The sequence below is a fragment of the Nicotiana tabacum genome, chromosome 18 (genome assembly GCF_000715075.1).
Source record: "Nicotiana tabacum cultivar K326 chromosome 18, ASM71507v2, whole genome shotgun sequence".
NCBI lineage: Eukaryota > Viridiplantae > Streptophyta > Magnoliopsida > Solanales > Solanaceae > Nicotiana > Nicotiana tabacum.
The window spans coordinates 101537491-101559476 of NC_134097.1; the positions used below are offsets into that span (position 1 = coordinate 101537491).

Consider the following 21986-nt stretch of genomic DNA (forward strand, 5'->3'; position numbering starts at 1 on the left):
GCAACCTCAAAAAGCGGAAGGACTAACTGTATAGGTCAAAATTTGGACGACCAAGGCTATTGTCAATTACGACACGAGACGAGGTCTTCACGACACGACGTCTTGTGGCCGTTGAAGACGGCGACGATCAACATCAGTTAAAAGACACACGACCTTCGTAGTAGTATAGGCCCAACAAGAGGCAGTGGGAATATACTTTCGAATATTCTCTATGGCATGTCTTTTAGGGTTCAGGAGGGGATCATCCCTTATATATAGTGAGTAGAAACCCTTGTATGAGAGAGGAACTTTTGGCTAAGAGCATCCATTGTAATATCTTTCTACATTCTAAGTGATCATTTTTTCACGCTTAATCATTCGGTTCCACGAGATCAATAAATATTATCTACCTTATTCAATCTCATTCTAGAGTTTATTATACTTGATTGAGATTTACCCCTTCATCCTCTTCAATTGATTTAATAAAAAAGGTTTCAACATCTTTTGGGTCAAACACCTACCACAGAGAAATATTCTCTAGTGCAATTTGTCACGTACTACGTACCACATGTGGATTAAAACGGTCTAAAGACACTCTTAATATGGTGAGATATTGTCTGATTCGAATCAAGTTCGCATAGTTTCCCCGAAAAGGCCTCACACCATTAAGAGTATCCAATTCATGTGCTGATTTGAAGATTAATTGAGTGCCACTATTGGAGTGATGTGTATATACAACTAGTTAGTATAGGGGTCAACTTGTACATATTAGAAGTTAGTGGTAACTATTTGTTATTTAGCATATGTTAACTAATTAGTAGTTAGTTGATAAATATCTGTAAAGAGGCTCTCATTTTTAGTTAATGAAAAACGAACATTTCCTCCTTTCTCAAGCTTCTATGGCAGAAATCTAACATGGTATCGGAGCAGAGAAGATCGATCTTCTATGCTCTCGTTCAAGCTCGTTAGGTAAAGCTGAATCTAATGCAGCGATTTCAATTTTTCTCTTTTGTTAGCTGTTAGCTTGATTTTTTGATTTCTATATCGAATTGGTCGTCAATGGCGACGGAGAGGATAGATCATATACATCCACTGTTTCTTCAGCCTTCGGATACTCCAGGCTTGGTGTTGATTCCAATTCAGCTTACAGGTTTTGAAAATTATGGGATTTGGAGTAGAACGATAAAGTTAGCTCTAAAGGCCAAGGGAAAATTAGGGTTCATCACAGGAAATTGCAAAAAGGAGTCATTTGAGGAAGCTCTCCATGAGGAATGGGAGACCTGCAATGCAATAGTGCATTCCTGGAGTATGAACTCAGTCTCGAAGGACCTTGTTAGCGGAATTATTTATGCATCTGATGTGCATGCTGTATGGGAGGACCTTAAGGAACGATTTGATAAAGTGAATCGTGTAAAGATCTTCCGGATACACAGAGCAATTTTAAGGTTGTCACTGGGAACTGATACGGTTGTCGTCTATTTTACTAAGCTAAAAGAGCTTTGGGCAGAGTACAATGTGTTGGTACCTTCACAAAGCTGTGATTGTGCAAGGGCAAAGGAATATTCTATTTAAATACAACAACAACGTTTAATGCATTTCCTAAATAGACTAAATGAAACATATGATCAAGCACGCAGGCAAATTTTGATGAAAACCAATGAACCAACTCTTAACCAAGCATATGCATTGATTTCTCAAGATGAGAGTCAGCAAGCAATGGACATTTATCAATGACAGATAAATTGGACCCTTTGGCTATACAGGCAGGTCGAGGGCAAGGCTATCGTGGAAGAAAGAAATTCTTACAATGTGAGCATTGCAAGATGAAAGGACACACTAAATAAAACTACTTCAAAATCATTGGATATCCAGATGATTTCAAGGCAAATAGAGGATATCAACCAAGAGGGGGACCTATGACAATCAATAATGTGGAAGGACCACAAACAGTTAGGAATTTGCAAAGTAAAGGTGGTGACTACTTTTTCACTGAAGCTCAATACCAGCAAATTCTGAACCTACTTAACAAGGAATGATCCAGTGATACCACAATGCAGCTAACATGGCAGGTACAATATGTTCACTTGCTTCCGGTATGGATCCTATTGAATGGATTGTTGATTTAGGAGCTACACATCACATAGCTTCTATTTTGAATCTCTTACATGGCATTCAAAGCATTGACAAACATAAAAGGGAATTAGTAAAGATTCCTAATGGAACTAGTACAAATATAACTCATGTTGGTAACTCACAGTTATCAGAAGACAGCATCCTGAAAAATGTTCTACGTGTGCCAGATTTCAAGTTTAACTTGATGTCAGTGTCAAAGTTGGCAAGAGATCTGTTATGTGCTGCAATTTTCTTATCTGAATTGTTTATGTTCCAGGACCTCTACAATGGCAAGGTGAGGGGGGTTGGTAAGGAAAGTGAAGGGTTGTACTTGCTGAAAGAAAAGGGAGTTGAAAGATTAATAGTAGTTGCTAGAAGTGAAGGGAAAGCAGGAGATTCAAGATGAATATGGCACATGAGGCTAGGACATGCTTCAACCCCAGTATTGCAGCATATTCCATTTATGAAGAGTAAAGTAGATAGTAGTTTACATAATAAGTGTTTTGTGTGCCCTATGGCCAAACAATCTAGGCTTGCTTTTCCTGATAGTGAACATAGAAGTACTAAGGCATTTGAGCTAGTGATATAGATGTTTGGGAGCCATATAGAGTGACCATTCGTAATAGGAAACACTATTTTCTTACTGTTGTAGATGACTACTCAAGGGATACTTGGATATTTCTGATGCAATTGAAAAGTGAGACCATTGTATTCTTGAAGCAGTTTCTATGCATGGTTAAGAATCAATTTGATACTTCTGTTAAAGTAATTGGAACATATAATGGAATTGAGTTCTTTAACAGTCAATGGAACACCATTCTATAAGATCAGGGGGTGATTCATCAGAGTAGTTGTACTTACACTTTACAATAAAATAGAGTTGTAGAGAGAAAAGCACAGAACATATTAGATAATGCAAGGGCTTTAAAGTTTCAAGCAAATTTACCAAAGAGATTTTGGGGTGAGTGCGTGCAGACTGTTGTTTATATCATAAATAGATTGCCTTCTAAGGTGTTAGGTGGCACGAGTCCATATGAGTTACTGCGCAAAAGAAAACCATCTCTAGCTCATTTAGGAGTTTTTGGTGCTTATGCTATGCTTCAAATTTAGTGAAGGAGAACAAGTTTACACCTAGGGCAAAAAAGGCAGTCTTGTTAGGATACTTTTCTACACAAAAGGGATATAAACTGCTAGATTTAGAAACTAATTGTTTCTTTGTTAGTAGAGATGTCACATTCAGAGAATCAATGTTTCCCTTCAGAGGATCACAAATATGGATTGATCTACACACAGTGCAGCAAAACCAAGAATTTCTTATGTTTACAACAGAGTAACAGACCTGTTGCAGTAGCATTTAATCTTGAAGAGCATGATCAAGTAAATGAAGTACATGATCTGATTGCCTTTTTGGATCAAACAGCAGAGGACACAAGTGAGAATTCAGTAGACCAACATGCTTCTAATGAAACAGGACAACTAGAAGCGGACATTATATCCACAACATCTGAAAACCTACCAGAGGAACCAACCAATGCTGCTAATACTGCTGAAGAAAGCCTGATAGTTCCTATTCTACATGGAATGCCAATATCTGAGGAGTGTTCTTCTGCAAACATTAGACAATCCACTAGAGTCAAACAACCACATATATGGATGCAGGACTATGTTACAATGATGCCAAAGTCCTCACAATGTGCTTATTCTCTCTCTCTACTTATCCTATGACAATGTTTCACAAAACTATATGGACTATCTACATGCATTCTCAGTGATGAAGGAACCTAATTCATTCAACAAAGCAGTCAAATATAAGAGATGGATAGAAGAAATGCAATAAGAAGTGAAGGCTTTAGAGGATAACAAGACTTGAGAGATAGTTTCTTTACCTGCTGAGAAATCCACAATTGGTTCCAAATGGGTGTAAACAATCAAGTATAAGTCAAATGGTGAGGTAGAAAGATTCAAGGCTAGGCTTTTGGCAAAGGGATACAATCAACAGGAAGGATTAGATTATCATAAGACATTCTCACTAGTTGCAAAAATGATAATTGTGAGATCTGTCATAGCTATTTCAGCTTCTAGAGATTGGAAGCTTCATCAAATGGATGTGTTTAATGCCTTTCTTCCAGGAGATTTACATTAAGAAGTGTATATGGATTTTCCACAGGGATTTTAAAAGTAGGGGAGACAAAAATGTGCAGATTACTAAAGTCCTTATATGGACTTAAACAAGCTTCAAGGCAGTGGAACCTAAAGCTTACAGAAGCTCTATTAAATGCAGGTTTCCATCAAAGTGCTTTTGATTACTCCCTGTTCACCAAGAAATCTGAAAATGATATTGTTATAATTCTGATATATGTTGATGACCTACTTATTACTGGTAGAAGCAATATTATGATTGATGAAGCCAAAAAGGTTCTGCATCAACAATTTAAGGTCAAAGATCTAGGGGAATTAAGGTACTTCCTAGGAATAAAAATTTTGAGATCACAACAAGGCATTCTATTGAATCAAAGAAAATACACCTTGGAGTTGATTTCAGAGTTAGGATTAAGTGGAGCAAAACCTGCAATTACACCATCGGAAATCAATCTAAAACTGACCTCAGTATAATATGATAATCAGTTGGAATATAGGTTGATGATCCTATGGTAGATGTCACAGGATATCAGAAACTCATAGGCAAGCTTCTGTACCTGATAGTTACTAGACCATACATAAGTTATACTGTGCAGACTCTTAGTCAGTTTATGCAAGCCCTAAAGAAGTCCCACATGGATGCAACATTTAGAGTAGTCAGATATTTGAAGTTAGCACCTGGCATGCGAGTTCTAATACAGAGGGAGCCTAAAGATACATTGCTGAGATTATGTGATTCAGACTGGGCAGCCTACCCTGTGACTAAAAGATCAATTAGTGGATATATTGTGAAGTTTGGCAACTCCTTGATTTCCTGAAAATCAAAGAAGCAGCATACAGTATCCAGAAGCAGTATAGAAGCAGAATACAGAAGCATGACATCTGCAGTTGCAGAGATTGTGTGGCTAACTGGACTTTTCTATGACTTAGGAATCTCATTAAAAACACCATTTCCTCTCTATTCTGACAACAAGCTGCAATGCAAATTGCCGCAAACCCCATCTTTCATGAGAAAACCAAACATATTGAAATTGATTGTCATTTCATCTGGGAGAAGATCAAGCAAGGATTATTGGAGACTAAGTAGGTGCATATTAAGGACCAACAGACAGATTTGCTTACTAAAGGATTGAGCTCAGGGCAACATCACTATCTACTTGGCAAGCTGGGAGTGTTAAACATTTTGCACCCTCGAGCTTGAGCGGGAGTGTTGGAGTGATGTGTATATACAACTAGTTAGCATAGGGGTCAACTTGTACATATTAGAAGTTAGTGGTAGCTATTTGTTATTTAGCATAATGTTAACTAATTAGTAGTTAGTTGATAAATATTTGTAAAGAGGCTATCATTTTCAGTTAATGAAAAAAAGAACATTTCCTCCACCCGCATGATCCGAGTAATTACAGTCACTGAAGCCCAAAGGTTGTGTATGCATCTTTAAAACTACGGGTAAGGATCGTAAAACGACATGTAGACGGGCAAATGCAACATTCCGACATCTCCATACTCGTCCCCGCCAAATAATTAGCTTTGATACCAGTTTTTTTAGCTTGGTCCAGAGCGGACAATATCACACTATGTTAAGAGTATCTTTTGGCCGCTTTAACCCAAAACCACAAGCTAAGAATGGTTAGAAATTTTAGTATCCAAAAGATCAACATTTCTTGATTTGTGTGTGTGTGTGTGTGTGTGTGTGTGTGTATATATATATATATATATATATATATATATATATATATATATATATATATATATATATATATATATATATATAAACTTGTGTAATACACGTTTAATAATAGCTAGTGATGATACGTACAAATCAAAAGAAAAATGAATGAATGATTGTTTTATGTAGTATTTGGATTATATTGGAAAACACATGCAACTCGTAATATTGTTAACGTTTACTGTCTCTAAAGATCGACCTATCTCACCCAAATACATAAACTTATTTTCAAAGGAAAAGAATATGCTAAAATTGAGTTTCTTCTCGGAATACAGCTCAAGGTATTCTACAGAGTAGAAAAGGGAAACTAGATCAATTATTGCTTGTTCGTTGATGGTCTAAGAATAATTAATATTTGTATAAATAATACTAATAACAACATTAAGTTACGCGGGATTTAATGTATCACCTCTACTAAACGACCTCTAAGGGTAATTTTGTCTTTTTTGGTTTAATCAAAATTATTACTAGTACACAACTTTTATTCTATATATTCTTTCAGATCAAATAATTCATGGATACCGATTAAGTTATGGCAGTATTAAGTTTTACCAAAAAATAGATACTTCTTACATTACTTAAGAAGAGTTTATAATGTGAATATTAGTTATGCATAATTTTTCTGTGAATTATCTGTTTTTGTATGCGAGACCAAACGATCCTTTGGTAGATGAAATTTAAACTCAAAAGAAAGGGAAAAAAATAGTACTCCATCCGGTCTACTTTAATTAATTTTTAAACTTTTTTTGTAGTCTATAATATTTAATTTTTTTAGATATCAAGAAAAAATTAACCTTTCTTTCCAAAGTTGCCTTTGGAGTAAAGAGTCTGAGGCCTCATTTGTTTGCACTTAATAGAGGTTTGAATTTTAATCATTCAGATCTCAGACATTAAGTGTGTTTATTTTTAAAGTCTGAATCTTAATTATTTAGATCTTAATCATTAAGTGTGTTTGTTTTTTTACTTCACAACCACTTAATGGGTCTGAATAGGTCTGTATCATTAAGAACTGTAACAGAGACTTAATTTCATTAAGATGCTATTATCCATATTCATTAATTGCTGCCACCGCCTATCATTATCAACCACCACCATACTCAATCACCACCACCACCACCATCCTCAATCATAGCCGCCACCATTGTCGACTGCCACTACCCACCATCCCCACCACTCCCATCACCATCATTCTCAACACAACCAATACTCATTCACCTCAACTACCAGAACTAACCACCCCATCACCATCAATAACCATAGCTGATACTACCAATCATTATAAACTACCACCACCCACTACCATCTTGCTCAATCACAACTACTACCACCACCACCCGCCATTATTAACTATCATCATCTACCACCCACCAGCACCACCATCCTCAATCATAATAGCTACCACTACCAGTCACCACTAGCTACTACCCTAAACTACCACTATCAACCAAATCTACCACTAACCACCGCTTTTAGTCGGCATTCACAAGCACTACCGTTAGCCATCACCACCAGCAACTATCATATTTTAAAAAGCTATATATTTTAGTGATGTAATATTAGATTAGTTAGTATTTTATTTGAATTTTATGTTTATTAATTTCCAAATAAACATAAATTTTATACATTCAGATGTTAAAAATCAAACAATCTTAATTATTTAGTATTCAGATTTTAATACACATCTTAACATTTAGATGTCTTAATTTTAATACACATCTTGATATTCAGACGTGTATTCAGATTCAAACATCTTAATCTTAAGAAAAACAAATGAGGCCTGAGAGTATTTGTTATGTTTTCAAGAAACAGATTAAGGTTAATATGATCTGTTAATTAATGCTAACAGGTGGATTCCTTAATACGTGGGAAAAAATCAATTAAAGTGGGTAAAGAAATTAATGTTGGGTCACGTGAGCTGCATGCGGGGTGAGATTTTAGAAAAATAAGGGGTATTGGAGGAGGAAAGGCAAAGTGCGTGGGAGTGGGAAAGATAGAGGAAAAAAAAGAAAATTGGAGAGACTGGTCCTATCAGCTATCAGGTGGGGTACTTGTACTCCTCTTCTCTTTCGTTTCAAAGATTCCCACTCTCTTCTGGTCTCTCCTCTCTCCCTTTTTCTCTCTTCTCCCCCAACCAAGTTACTACTATTACCATAATTCTTCTTCTTTTTATCTCTTTTTTTATCCCTGAGTCCTCCCACCATAAAACTCATCAACCTTCATTATCAAATTGTTTTTTTTTGGGTAGGCATAGAACCTTATAAATTATTTGTTTGTTTGGGGATTTTTATTGAATTAAACAAGAATGACAGGTCCAAATATGGCTACTATCACAGCTTCCTTAGAGAGATCTCTCCAAAATTGTTCATTGAATAACCACCACAGCAACAACTTGAGTGGGGTCACCCCTGCAGATGGATTTTCTGATTCATCGGAAAATCATGTTTTGAATAACAACCCTTCTGATGATGCTACCTTAGACCTCAATTCTGAGATTTCTTTGCCTTACCACTGGGAACAATGTTTGGATTTGAAGGTACCTACTATTTACATGCCCTCTCTCTCCAACTAATTTTGTTTTTATTTTTGCATACCACAATCATTTGTTTTTCTGTCTTTTTCTTGACATTTATTGCTCTCCTAACCTTAAAGACCAGATCTTGGATTTCATTATTAGCACACCATTTCACTTTAACTTGTTATATTCATGTTCTTTCTTGTGTTTGGTCAGTTGTCTGCTTCATTTATTTCCCTTCTATTCTAGCTATCTCCTTCACACACAAACAGTAAACGAAAAGAATGATGTAATTAATTACAATCCCCTCATTCTTAAAAGGTGATTTTTTCCATTTCCTTTTCAAACCCTTATAAAGGCAAAAGGTGAACTTTTCTTGCTTCTCATTATCTTTTTTGGTGTTTTTTGTCGCATGGTGTATTTGTATTGAGCTTCCCTTCCCGTAATTTGGATTTCGCAGGTCTATTAAATGTGAAAGCGCTTTATATAAATATTTTTTAATTCTTAAAGCTCGAACTCGAGATAATAGTATGAAATGATGTTATCTATTCATCTTTACCAATATTACTACTACTAGTACTATTCTATGGTGTCCTTTATTCATTATTTTGTTCTCTGGCATAAATTATCTTTAACCATGTAAAGCCAAATTTGACAGAGTGGTGCAGTTTACTTTGTTCTGCATTATTTTTAACTCTGAAATATGGGTGGATTTCTTGAATATATGGGTTGTGGTACAGACAGGGGAAATATATTATATAAACTGGAGGACAGGGATGAAAGTGAAAGAAGATCCAAGAACAAATGGTGATGAAGTGTACGGTGGTGATTTGTACTCAGAAGAAGAAGAAAGCTCGTATGATAGTGATGAAGGATCTTCAACAGAAGAGTCATCATTTTCATCTTCAAGAGAACCCCAAATTAGCCATAATATTGGCAACAGCAGTGGCAAAAGTGGGGCAGCAGTATTAGTTGTTGGTGGTTGCAAAAGCTGTTTGATGTATTTCATGGTGCCTAAAGAAGTTGAAGATTGCCCCAAATGTTGTGGTCAACTTCTCCACTTTGATCGATCCGAAAATGGCTCCCCTTAAAAAAAAAAAAATAAGAACATGAAATATTGATTTGTTTTGTCTTTTCTTTTCCTTTTAATCTTTTTTTTTCCTTAATAGAAGTTTGTTTTGGTCGTATAATATAAACTATGTAGTTGTTACTTGTTAATGTGTTTTTTCCTAAGGAAAGACAAAACAACCCATTATTTTAAAATATATTTATTGTGTAATCCATTTTCTTTTCTATGTGCTTCTACTCCTTTGTTATGGTTTTTGTGATCTATGGAAATTGCAGGAATGATCTTTCATAAAGTGCCAGGTTCGAGGTCAACTATATACAGCAAAGTTTCATAATGGTAAATGATTGCGACGTGTTTGCTTCTTTTTAGTTTAATAAATTTTGTTCTTTTTCGGGCAATATATTTGGATCCACTTTTTGTAGACATGCTTTAATGCTAGCTTCCTTTAAAGTTTTTGTTCTTAAGCATTTAGTCAATTTGTTTGCGTTTCATTTTTTAATACTGGAAAACCAAAAAAAAAAGTCATGCCTCATTGTTCTATTTCCGAGTGGACTATACCTAGTCGTGACCTCAACCTATTTGATCTTCAATAACCAGCTATTTGATGTTATTTTAGTAGTAATATTTTGTTTTCTTCATTAAATAATGTTCCATTATTTTTTGCCAAAGTCAAATAGTTTTGGACATTATATTATATATAATGGTAATCGAAGCAACATCATGTTTCATCATTTCACGTCTGACTTAAATGCTTCTTGTTATTTAGAAGAAAAAGAAGTATATATAGACATGAATGATGTTTGTTAGTGGATGCCTAAAAGATAGACTAGGAAGAAGATGAGTCACTCTTAGTATAAAAAGATTTCATAACATTATGTTCTTCCCCTTCTATTTCTATTTTTATTTAAGACATAGTAACTTGGCCTCTCATGTCTCATAGTCTCATTGGCTTTTCGTTTAGTTGTTTCACTTTTTCTCCTTTGGTTGATATGATTATGGGAAAACAAAGAAAGATTCCAACTGGTTGAAATATGTCTATGGGTAGCCTTGATGTGAAGGTAGACTAAATTTGGATGCTTCGCAAAACAAATTAAATGAATTAGAATGATATAAAAGTTGTAATCAAATAGTTTCATCTTCACTCTAGTATAGGGTTCCAATCCCATCGACATTCATTCTGATAACTTTTTTTGAAGAAGAAGAAGAGTGAAGGTTGGGGTGGGTGCATGGGCGAAGCGTTCGTCGGAAAATTATACTGTGTATATAAGTAAAATATTAGATTTTAGATGTATATAACATATATTGAGCACCATTTATTATAGATTTTTTTTACTTCTTTCAAATTTAAACATCCTAAAAAGAATTCATGGTTTCGCCACTAGGTGGGTGGGTGCTATTATTCTTCCTCCTACGAATTACAATCAAAGTTTTTAGTTTCGACTCGTTGTAACATTCTTTTCTATGGTTAAAATGGGGATCTAATTCTCTTCTCTGAAGCCTAACTACCTTTTAATCGAATACTTTCGAGTCTGTCCCTAGTGTCTTTGTCTTTTCTATTGTTCTTCCGTTTTTTCGGTTCATAGTAGTTGAATAATCCATAGAAAAAGAGGATGTGTTTTCAGGAACCTTTACTGTTTCTGTACCTCTCAGAACATGTATAGAATAAAATCACGAGAAAGCAAAAGGGTGTAACGCTATCTAATTACCCAAATCCGAAGAAAGGAAGGAAATGACAGAATTGTAGTGGGCATAGACGAAATCTCTTCATCCTTAATCAGATGTATCGGATACGAGACCTTCGAAAATTTAGGAAATCCTTAGTAGGAAACGCTTCTCTTTTAATCAACTATATATGGCGTTAATCCGAACTAGTCGATAAAAGAAAAAAGTAAGAAAAGAATGGTCCATATGGTGGGAAGAAGAAGAGGGGAGAAAATGAGAGACATGCAAAATGGTTCACTCCGTAAGGTATAGCAAGGAGTTGGAGTGGGTATAGTAGTCTAGATAGAGAAAGGGACAGAGAGAAGAAAGGAAAGGAACCTTTAGCTTTACTATAGGGGTATGAAGGGTTGCATGTTGCATGGCAGAATTATTTTAGCAGAAAAGGAATCTAGACAGAAAGGCGTAAGAGTTGTGGCAGAGAAACGATGGAGAAATATCAGGGGCCAATATGGCAGATGTTGATAGAGTGAGACAACATGTACTCCTATACATTCATATAGAAAGGTCCCTCTCTTCGTTTTCCTCCTCTCTCTTTCTCTCTCACACTCACACTACTACTTTCAGAATTATTTTTCTAGTGAAGTTGTTTAAATTGGAAGTACGTCTAATTTGAGGCTGAAGTAAATTAATTGAGTTTGAGCTTTAATCGCTAGTGTTTTGCACTAATTGTGTGTTTTATGCCTTGTAAGGGTGATTCCGAGCTATGTAGAAGTTATGGAATGAATTCAAGTGATTTGGAGCTTTGAATTCTGAGTAAAAGCCCAAGGAATTAAGCCGGGATCGTATTCGGGGATTAACGAATGATAGAGCAACAAAATGAAGAATCGAGTAGGCATATTGCATACTGTCTAGTAAAATGCACATAACTTTTCGTTCAGAATTCTGTTTGGGCTCCACAATATATGGTTGGAAAGCTAACTCAAAGGACTACAACATTCATGTTTTACGTTTTTCCAAAATGCCAAAGGGAACAGGATAAAAAACGCGGTTGAAACCGCGACCGCGGATCTGACGCGGACTAAGGCAGTACACTAGGAAAGTACCGCGCCCGGACTGCGGTCGCGGACGTCCAGGCCTAGAAACTTGTCCTTTTTGGTGTAGGATAAGGTATAATTGTTTGGGCCCGACCCTACTTGGTATATATACATGGAAAAACGGTATTTTGAGGAGAGGAAACCAATTTTTGACACAGATTCGACCTAAGGAGGCAGAGACACAATAAGAGCAAGGCGGGGAATTCTTCTACGACTTTTTCCTTCCTCTTCCTATTTTTCATTGTTGGTTATGACTTTTAGTATTGTAGTTTTACATACTATTATGAATAGCTAATTTGCTATCTAGGGTTTTGATAGAACCTTTTGTAGGATAAATTCTTGTTATGTTTTTATAGAATTAAGCCGTAGTATTTTCTCTATTTGTTCAACTATATTATTTTTGTGGTTGATTGAAGGGACATCAATTAGCTGTGCCTATTTAGTATGTATTACTCGGGAGAGAGTGCATAGTTAGGTAGCTGTTGAACAACATCACTCCCGACGTATGTGAGGAATCAATAACCAAGAGTTTAAAGGTGGGATTAGGGATAACGAAACCTTGGGTGCGATCTAAGTGAGCTGCAATTAAAGCCAGCTAGCGTAACTCGGGAGAGTATGTCTAGTAAATTATCGTAATTACTCAGGAGAGAATTACAACACGCAAAGCGCTCATGATCGGTAGAGAATACATAGGCGAAATTATAGAAGACATAGCGGAAAGGATTCCGATAATTGGGGAAATCATAACTCTAGACTTCCTTAATCTTTTCTCCAACCTATAGTATCTTTAGTGTTAATTTATTATTTTAATTTGTTAGTTAGTTAGTTAAACACAAGAATCTTAATATCTACAAGTTAGGAATTGTTCAAGCTTGTATTCTTGGTGATAGTGAACAACTGTAGCTAAGCCTTAGTTCTCTGTGGGATTCGACTCCGGACTTGTAAACCAGATTATATTTGCAACGATCGCATTGTCCTTTTTATAAGGAATAGTTGGGCGTGATCAAAGTTTGGCGTCGTTGCCGGGGAACTAACGGTTTAACTGTATGTGTATATATTGCTAGGTTGCAAGTTTGAATTTTTATTTTTGCTTTCTTGTATTTGCTTTTTTTTTACTTGTTATTTTTTTAAAAAAACATGGTATCTTAGAATGATGAGAGTTTTGATGTTGATAATTCTAATTTTGATCCTCATTGATATTGTGGAGGAAACCACCCAAGGCAAAATTATCAAAATATTCCCAAGAGCGAGTTATGTGCACCAACTCAATCTTATATGTGGAATGTATGTGATATATGTGGTGGTCAAGATGGTCACTTTCATGGTTGTGCTTATAGTTCTTATCTTCCCCCAACCCCTTACTTTGATAGTTCTTTTTTTTCTTGTAAAGTTAATAGGAACAAAGAACTCAGGGATGATGACCGGAAAGAGATCAAAGATATGTTAAAGTGTTGCATGGAACTATATGATAAGAGAACACGGCAGATACAAAGGCAAGAGGCAACTATTCACAACTTGGAGTGACAAGCGAATAAATTAATTGAACCTTGTAAAGCGCAACAAGTTGATATTGTGGATAGTAGCCAATATGAGCATGAATTGGTTGCAGAAATTGTCATTATATTGGAGGATTTAAAAAAATACGAGGATGAGCTAGAGGAGAAGGCCAGAGTAGAACACCAACAATCAATCGCACTAGATTTTGAGGATGTCGATGTTGTAGAAGAGATACTAGAGTCAACCAAGGATATTGAGGATACATATTTAGTTGACTCTATTGTCATTAGTATTGAGAATATAGACAATCCCAATGTTCTTGTAGTTGAGCGCATTGGTTCACACTCCAAGCATTTTTTCACATTGTGTTTGGATGATGATATGGAAATGGAGTCGTCCGAGCCACTTGAGGAGTGAAGGAATGAGGAACAAGGTGCCTACATTCTGGAATGCTTCTTGCCAGAAAGTCGGGAATAAACATCTCATCCAAAGGCCAAGAAGTGCAGAATACTACATTGTTTTATTGGGCCAGTCAAATTTGTTCCACCACCTAGGAGTATGATCATAGAGCAGAATCAAAATTTGGGGTCCAATTTATACGTTCGAAGTGGAGGCAAAAAGTGATTCGCGTCATGCCTCGACATTTAATCAAGCGCTTGTTGGGAGGCAACCCAACTTTACTGCTTTGTTTCATTTTTTTGATAATTTTTTTTATTGTATTATTTTTGTAGTGCCGATTTTTGATTTTCTAGGAGCATGGAAAGCAAAGTTATTAGAAGGATGCAATAACGAAGCAGATGGTTGGAACTAAGTGTGAGGTACCCGCACGAAAGACCAAGCTCGGGAGAAGTCTGAGTACCCCATGAGCTGCTAGTGCTTCGGCCTTTGGCCTACCAGGGAATTTCTTTTACCCTTTTATTAGTATGGTGTGCATTTTGGATAATGCACAATTTTAAGTGTGGGGTGAGGAGATTGTCTGGGCGAATTTCTATGCTATTTTAGTTGTGTTAGTTTGATTGAATATATTTTTTTTATAAAAACGAAAAAAAAGATTGGACTTTCCCCGATGATGGATATCCTAGACAATTTTCTTGAGAGATTTAAGTCTAAAGAAAAAAAAAGGATTTTCTTTATAGGTAGTGTAATAATTCCCCCTTGGTTTTTCTTTGTGCCGCGGTTCTTTTCCAAAGGTTTTATTTGAACCGGGTGTAGTTAGTTTTTTTGGGAGTAGGAGCTATTGTGTTGTGTTTTAAATTGAAGCAATATCTCTTGACTTGGTTATGCCTTAAGAATAGTAAGTACTTTAGTTGTGATGCTTAGGCTCAGTTTTTGACTCTTGTAAAAGTACCTTAAATTGTATGATCTTAACTTTGCTTAACTGCTTTGACTAGAGCGTCTATGATTCCAATTCTGAGTGAGTTATATGCCATATGTGTGTAAGGTTTTGCGTTATCCAGTGCATTGCATTTGATGTCTAGAACTTGCCACGTGTGTTTGCAAAGCGAAATAGTAGTTTTATTCAGTCTTGGAAGTATATAGGCATTTCTTTGTTGAGCCAGATATGTATATTTTACCCGCCTAATTGTTATGTATCGTAGTTAACCCCTTTGAGCCTGTAATCCTATTTCTTTGGCAACTACATTAAAAGCCTTACCCATTTGTTTGAATTAACTATCTATTTGAACCATTGTAACCTCTCATGAGCACTTGAATTGTTTATGAACTTTGTAAAAGTTAAAGTGTGAGGTGGTTGGTTTGGCTTTTGAGTGGAACTAATTAAATAAGGAGAAAGGTGCACTGTTTTGAAAAAGTAAGAGCCACTTGAATTGAAAAAAAAAATAGTTGGATTGTTGTGAAGAAAAAAAAATATTCCTTGATAAGTGGTGCCTTTTGATGTAAGTGTGCTTAAAGAAGAATGTGGTAATATACATTGATGTGAAGTTAGAGTTTTGGTTTGACATAAGTATGTGGTTTGAATATTAAAGTATATGTATTAAAGTGCATAGGGAGGTGTAGTCACTCTTACATCTAAATGTATCCTACCCTTCCCGCAGCCTACATTACAACCAAATAAAGTCCTACTTGATCCTAGACTCAATAAACTTGAGTAGTAGAGTAGTACACTACGGGCAAACATATGGTGCATCTTTTGCGGCATATGAATGTTATTTCTGAGAGTGAGTGAATTCTTTCTATCTTGAGTTCCTAAGTGTTCTTAAATTTTATTGTGTGGAACTACTCTCTTTTATTGTGTGAGGGCACTTGATTCATGAGGGAAAGGTAATGTCAGTGACCTCTATGTTAGACTAAGTGAGTGAGTTGTGAATAATGCGTAGTACTTATGAGTCAAATCTTAAGGTGAAGATGTTACGCTTTTGTGCTTAGTCTATTTTAAATACTCTTGGTGTGATGAGTTAGGAGAATAGTTTAAAAAAGTCGTGTCTATAAATAAATGTGTAATTAGATTGATCGAGGACGAGCAATGATTTAAGTGCAATTAAAGGACAATCGAAACGGGATTTGTTTATTTATTTCAGAGTCGCCACTTGGGAGATTTAGGGTGTCCCAAGTCACCTATTTTAATCCTGAATCGAGGAAAAGAATGACTCTGTATTACAGTCCGCGAACCAGAAATCCGGATAAGGAATTCTGTTAACCCGGGAGAAGGTGTTAGGCATTCCCGAGTTCCGTGGTTCTAGCACGGTCGCTCAACTGTCATATTCGGCTTGTTTATCTGATTTTATACAATTATGCGCTCATGTGCAAGTTTTAACTCTTTTACCGCTTTTATCATTATATTTTTAAAAGAATGTGAACATCGTTTAAAAACATGTCTTTGGATTACGTCACATAAAATGCACCCGCGATCCGGAACGTATTTTTATTCAATATTTTGGGATTTGGAATTGGGTCGCATAAATGCGCACCCGTGTTTAAGAATGTACTATTATTAAAATCGTGCCTAAAGCGATTAGCGTATTATTATTTCTGGGCAAGACCGTGGAATTCACTAAACAGTCCATCCCGAATTCTAAATACTCAATTAAACATTTATTGAGGGCCCCGCAATTGGTGCGTTTTATTGGGCGAGGCTCATCTCATTTTATTTTTAAAAGGGCAGTCCTAAAATACCTACATTTTTCTCTTATTACATTTGTCTCTACAAAATAAAAGAGAAAATATCTTAATTTATTTACATGCTTGAGTTATTATAGATGGATTTCGAATATGATTCATAAAATCTGAAAATGATGCAAACAGGACAGTCCGTTGCCACTGCGGGCCCAGGCCCAACGTGTATGACATGAAACTAGACCTGGGCCGTCTTATTCACATGTTACTACCTAGTTACATTATACTAGGCATGTTCTCAGTTTGTCAAATTAAAAAAAAACTTAGCAATCTAATTTTAATCCTATACCATTTACATGCTGAAATTAACCAATATTATTTAACTAAACAATATTCCTACCAAGTTCCTACTAGATGGCCTATTCGTTTGATTTTTGATTTGACGGAGTTACTACACCATTTATTTATTTTTAGGCAATATATAGATAGTTCATCCGTTAAGCTATCGTCGGATGTTCCACTATATGTATTAAATAGCTACATGATTCTGATTTTTTGCAAGCTAAATAATTTATACATACAAATAAAATTCAGAATATAATTAAAGTAAATTTAGAATTTCAACTCTTCATTTTCGTATTCATGCTTCCTGTTTCAGTTTACAATAATCAGCGTGTCAGTTGTGTACCTGATATTGGAAACAAAAGAAGATGAAGATGAGAATCAGCATCAGTAATAACAATATAGCCAGCAACAATAGTCCAGCAACAGTAACAACCCAGGAACAGAGTTTGCAAACCGGTGGAGTAGTAATCCCAAAACAAAAGTTTCAAGCTTTGATGAAACAACAACAATTAATGCTGATTTCAAACAATGAAAGAAAGCAGAAGATTTTTTTTTAGTTTTTTTTATTTGAAAGTTTTAATATTTTTCGAAATTTTTCTTTCTCTCTTAAATATTCAGCTCTTTTTTTCTCTCTCTTATTCTCTCTGTCCGTTCTTTCCCTTATTCTCTTCTTAAAATTTGATTCAAGACCTCTTATTTATATCCTATCCCAAAATCCTTTAGTCAATTAAAATCAACCACTATCTCCTACCAAACCCATTATCTTCCCACTCTTCCCCTACTACATTAAACAAATATATCAACCCAACCCATTACATCTTGTCCCCCATGCCTAACATAAACAAATACAATATTCCCCTCTACTACATTATGTCTTGTCCCCCATTATATTAAACAATTATATCACCCACACCCCATTACATTTTGTCCCCCATGCTTAACATAAAAAATTACAAAACGTACAATTCCTAAACTACCCCTCTGACCTTATTGCAATTACCATTTTACCCCTGAACGTACTGCAAATTACCAAACTACCCCCATCAGCTATAACCAATTCACCTAATCAATCTTAACCAAAATATAGCCAATATGATCAATTTCTAACAATGTTCAACAACAAAATTCAAACTAAATGATGAACAACAAAGAAACAACTAAAATTATCTTGATTGAACAACATCTTTAACAACAAACAAACCTACTTTCAGATTCAACAACAACAACAACAAACAAATATATTCAGGTTTCTAAATTCAATAATCATTTGAACTTAAAATCTAACAACTTTACAACCAACAATTCCTATATTAAAACTAAACAAAATCATGAAGTAAACTGAAGAAATAATCAAAATGATAATCAACAAACAAGAAGATCAAACTATACTAATTTCGGATTCAAGATCAATCAAACAAAGTATGAACATAAAATGAAAAGATTCAACAACAATAACAAACAAGCTTTATTCAAACTTCGAATTAAACTTAAACAAAACAAATAAACATATTCAAATCGCTTATCTTCAAACAATCAATTAATCTTTTTAAATTAAATCCAACAAAATTATAACAAAGATACATGATCCAAAAATTAAAACCAAAACATAACTTCACATTAAATCACTGAATTAAAAACGAACTTAAAAAAAATGAACATGAATTGAATCCATTTTAAAACAACAAAACATGACGGATTAACATGATTAAACCAACATATTTCCCTATTACAACTAAATTCTTTTAGACAAATAACAAGATCGAAGAAGAAACAATTATGAAATTAAACTTGAATCTAACAACATTAACAATTTCTGAAAAGTACATAAAACACATGAAACAAATTGAAGAAATAATTAATTAAATTTCAATTTGAATCTAACAAACATTAAACTAACAATTTCTACCTAAACAATAAACAAGAACAATAAAAACAAACATGAAACAAACTGAAAAATTAACAAAACAATGAACACGAAACAAAACAAAAATTTCCCGATTTTAGATTTGAGAATATCAAAAACAAAATACGGACAAAATGTAAAACTCAAAACCACTAACCGGATCGAAACGACGAACAACGACGGACCTTGACGAACTCCTACCAAAGTGAAGTAGCAGCGTGAAGAAGAAGATGAAGTGAAGCAGTAGCGTCCGACGAGGTGGACAAAACAGTAGCAGTTGCCAGTAGCGAAGGCTACGAAGGAGATGAAGATGAAGCAGAAGGCAGAAGCACCTGGCCATGGCGAAGCTGTAGCAGCTCGACGAGGCAGCTGGAATGGAGCAGCAACGACGAGGAAGCAGCAGCGACAGCAGTGTCGACGAGACTGGAAGAAACACCCGCGATAGCAGCGTCGACGAAGCTGGAAGAAGCAGTCGCGAAAGCAGCCATGGCGGACAGTAGAAACGCAGTAGCAACCATCTTAAAGAAGAAGAAACACGGGCAGCGACGATGGAGACGATGATGAAGAAGATGAAACAGAGGGATCGTTCATGGTGGTCGACAAACATGGAGCTCGACGACGAAGAAGAAGGCAGCTTGCTTGGCGTTTTGTTTGGAGCTGTGTGTGTGTCGACAAGGAAGATCCATGGATGAGCTTGAGGGGGAAGCCATGGATGAGCTTGGAGAAAATGGAGAAGAAGAAGAAAAATAGAGGTGGGGGCGGGTGTTTTTTGTTTTTTGTTTTTTAGGGTTTTGTTTTGTTTTGTTTTTGAAATGCAAGATAGGGGGTGTTGGGTTATGGATTGGGTCGACCCGGTTTGAAATGGACCGGGTCGTATGGAAGGTTGGACAATTGTTTGGGCCTGGGGTTGAAATTTGAAGAAGTGGCCCAATCCGATTTTTTTTTTGTATTTTTGCTCTCTTTTCTTCTTTTATTTTTCTAAAACTAAATTCTAAAAGTACTTAAATTATTATTAAGAACTAAATTAAGTTATAAAAGTGCAAATTAACTCTCAATAACAATTAACGCACAATTAAGTAATAATTAAGCATAAAATTGTATATTTGGACATTAAATGCTAAAAATGCAAAAGATGCCTATTTTTTGCAATTTTCATTTTTTGTAAACAAACTTAATTACTAACAATTGTAGAATTAAATCCTACATGCAAAATGCGACATACTTATGTATTTTTATTAATTTAACAAATAAACATGCACATACAAATACAAATAATTATTCAAAAATATCAGCAAATTGCACACCAAGGAAAATCATTTTATTTTTGAATTTTTGGGAGTAATTCTCATATAGGGAAAAAATCACGTGCTTACAGCTGCCCCTCTTTGCCCGAAGACAGGAAGGGTTTTCTCGCAAAGATAAAGCGAGCGATTTTTGCCCACTCGAGTACTCCGTGTGAAGCATTTTTTGAAAAAGATTTAATCGAACCTTTGCTTCAAAGGTTTCCTACATATCCTGGGCTAAACAGGAATCAAGCCAATGTAGTTCGGGAAGTTTTGGTAGCTGGGACTACCATGGGACTGCAATGTTACTGTTGTTGCATGCTATTACCACTGCTTACCGATCTCCTTGTTACACCGTGCTTAAAAGAAAACAAGAAGCTAAGCTAGACTGCAATTTGTTCTTGTTGCCTTGCTTTCTTGTCTGCTTGCGTTTCTTCCGGTGCTTTTCTTCCGATGCTTTTCTTCTGAGACTTCTGGCCCTTTGCTTTTCTGAATACCAGTTTTCATCATTTTGTTCGGTCTGATGGGGACATGGCTTTCTTCATTAAGCTTTTCGGCGGTTCCTCTGGGGATACAACTTTCTTCATCAGATTTGTTATGCTGGGCATGATTTAACGTTCTCCAGCCGCTTCTTTCAAGATGCGTCCTTTCTTCCTTTTGACTCAGGCGCTTGAATTTGTGCTGGGACCTCTTGTTGCAACCTTCTGCTTCCCGGTGCTGGGGATTCCTGTTGTAACCCTCTGTTTTACTGTCTTCTGACTTGATTTTGAAATGTATTCCTCTGTTGTATGGGCGGGCTCCCAACTTCAATACTTGAAAAGTAATACTGAAATGTATTCCTCTGTTATATGGGCGGGCTCCCAACTTCAACACTTGAAATGAAAAGACTGAAATGTATTCCTCTGTTATATGGGCGGGCACCCAACTTCAACACTTGAAATGAAAAGACTGAAATGTATTCCTCTGTTATATGGGCGGGCACCCAACTTCAACAACAACTTTAAAAACAAAATGTCATTCCTTTCTTTAGGTTGGCGAGATTTCAACAACTTTTTTTTAAAAAAAAATAAAATAAAATGCCTTTCCTCTCTTCAGGCGGGCTCCCGATTTCAACAACATCTTTGAAAATAAACGCCATTCCTTTCTTTAGGTTGGCAAGATTTCAACAACTTTTTAAAAAAATGCCATTCCTTTCTTTAGGCTAGCGAGATTTCAACAACTTTTAAAAATAAAACGCCTTTCCTCTCTTCAGGCGGGCTCCTGACGTCAACCAATAATGTAAAAAATAAATCGCCATTCTGTTCTTCAGGGGGGCTCCTGACTTCAACCAATAATGTCAAAAATAATCGCCATTCTGTTCTTCAGGGGGGCTCCTGACTTCAACCAATAATGTCAAAAATAAATCGCCATTCTGTTCTTCAGAGGGGCTTGTGACCTTGAAATTTAAATTATATTCCCTTGTTCTCTAGGTGGACGCCTGCTTGCTATTTCCGCTGTTCTTCCTTGTTCTCCAGGTGGACGCCTGCTTGCTTATATCTTCACTGTTCTTCCTTGTTCTTCAGGTGTACACCTGCTTGCTGATATTTCAAC

General features: G+C 35.8%; 2 protein-coding genes across 2 annotated transcripts; both read left to right on the forward strand.

The window, feature by feature from the left end:
* The first annotated feature begins 1038 nt into the window (after positions 1 to 1038).
* On the forward strand, positions 1039 to 1551 carry LOC142172606 (uncharacterized). Its single transcript, XM_075236269.1, has one exon. It carries the CDS (start codon positions 1039 to 1041, stop codon positions 1549 to 1551), a length of 513 nt encoding a protein of 170 aa, XP_075092370.1.
* Positions 1552 to 8042: 6491 nt separating this feature from the next.
* On the forward strand, positions 8043 to 9776 carry LOC107777391 (protein CURLY FLAG LEAF 1). The gene is made up of 2 exons (XM_016597400.2): positions 8043 to 8492; positions 9212 to 9776. Exons 1-2 carry the CDS (start codon positions 8262 to 8264, stop codon positions 9560 to 9562), a joined length of 582 nt encoding a protein of 193 aa, XP_016452886.1. The 5' UTR covers positions 8043 to 8261; the 3' UTR covers positions 9563 to 9776.
* The last annotated feature ends 12210 nt before the right edge of the window (positions 9777 to 21986 follow it).

Excerpts from the sequence above, each read along its gene's own strand:
- LOC142172606 (XM_075236269.1), top strand. The coding sequence starts at position 1,039 with ATGGCGACGGAGAGGATAGATCATATACATCCACTGTTTCTTCAGCCT.
- LOC107777391 (XM_016597400.2), top strand. The coding sequence starts at position 8,262 with ATGACAGGTCCAAATATGGCTACTATCACAGCTTCCTTAGAGAGATCT. Across the intron at positions 8,493-9,211 it reads AACAATGTTTGGATTTGAAG|ACAGGGGAAATATATTATAT; the intron begins GTACCTACTATT and ends GTTGTGGTACAG.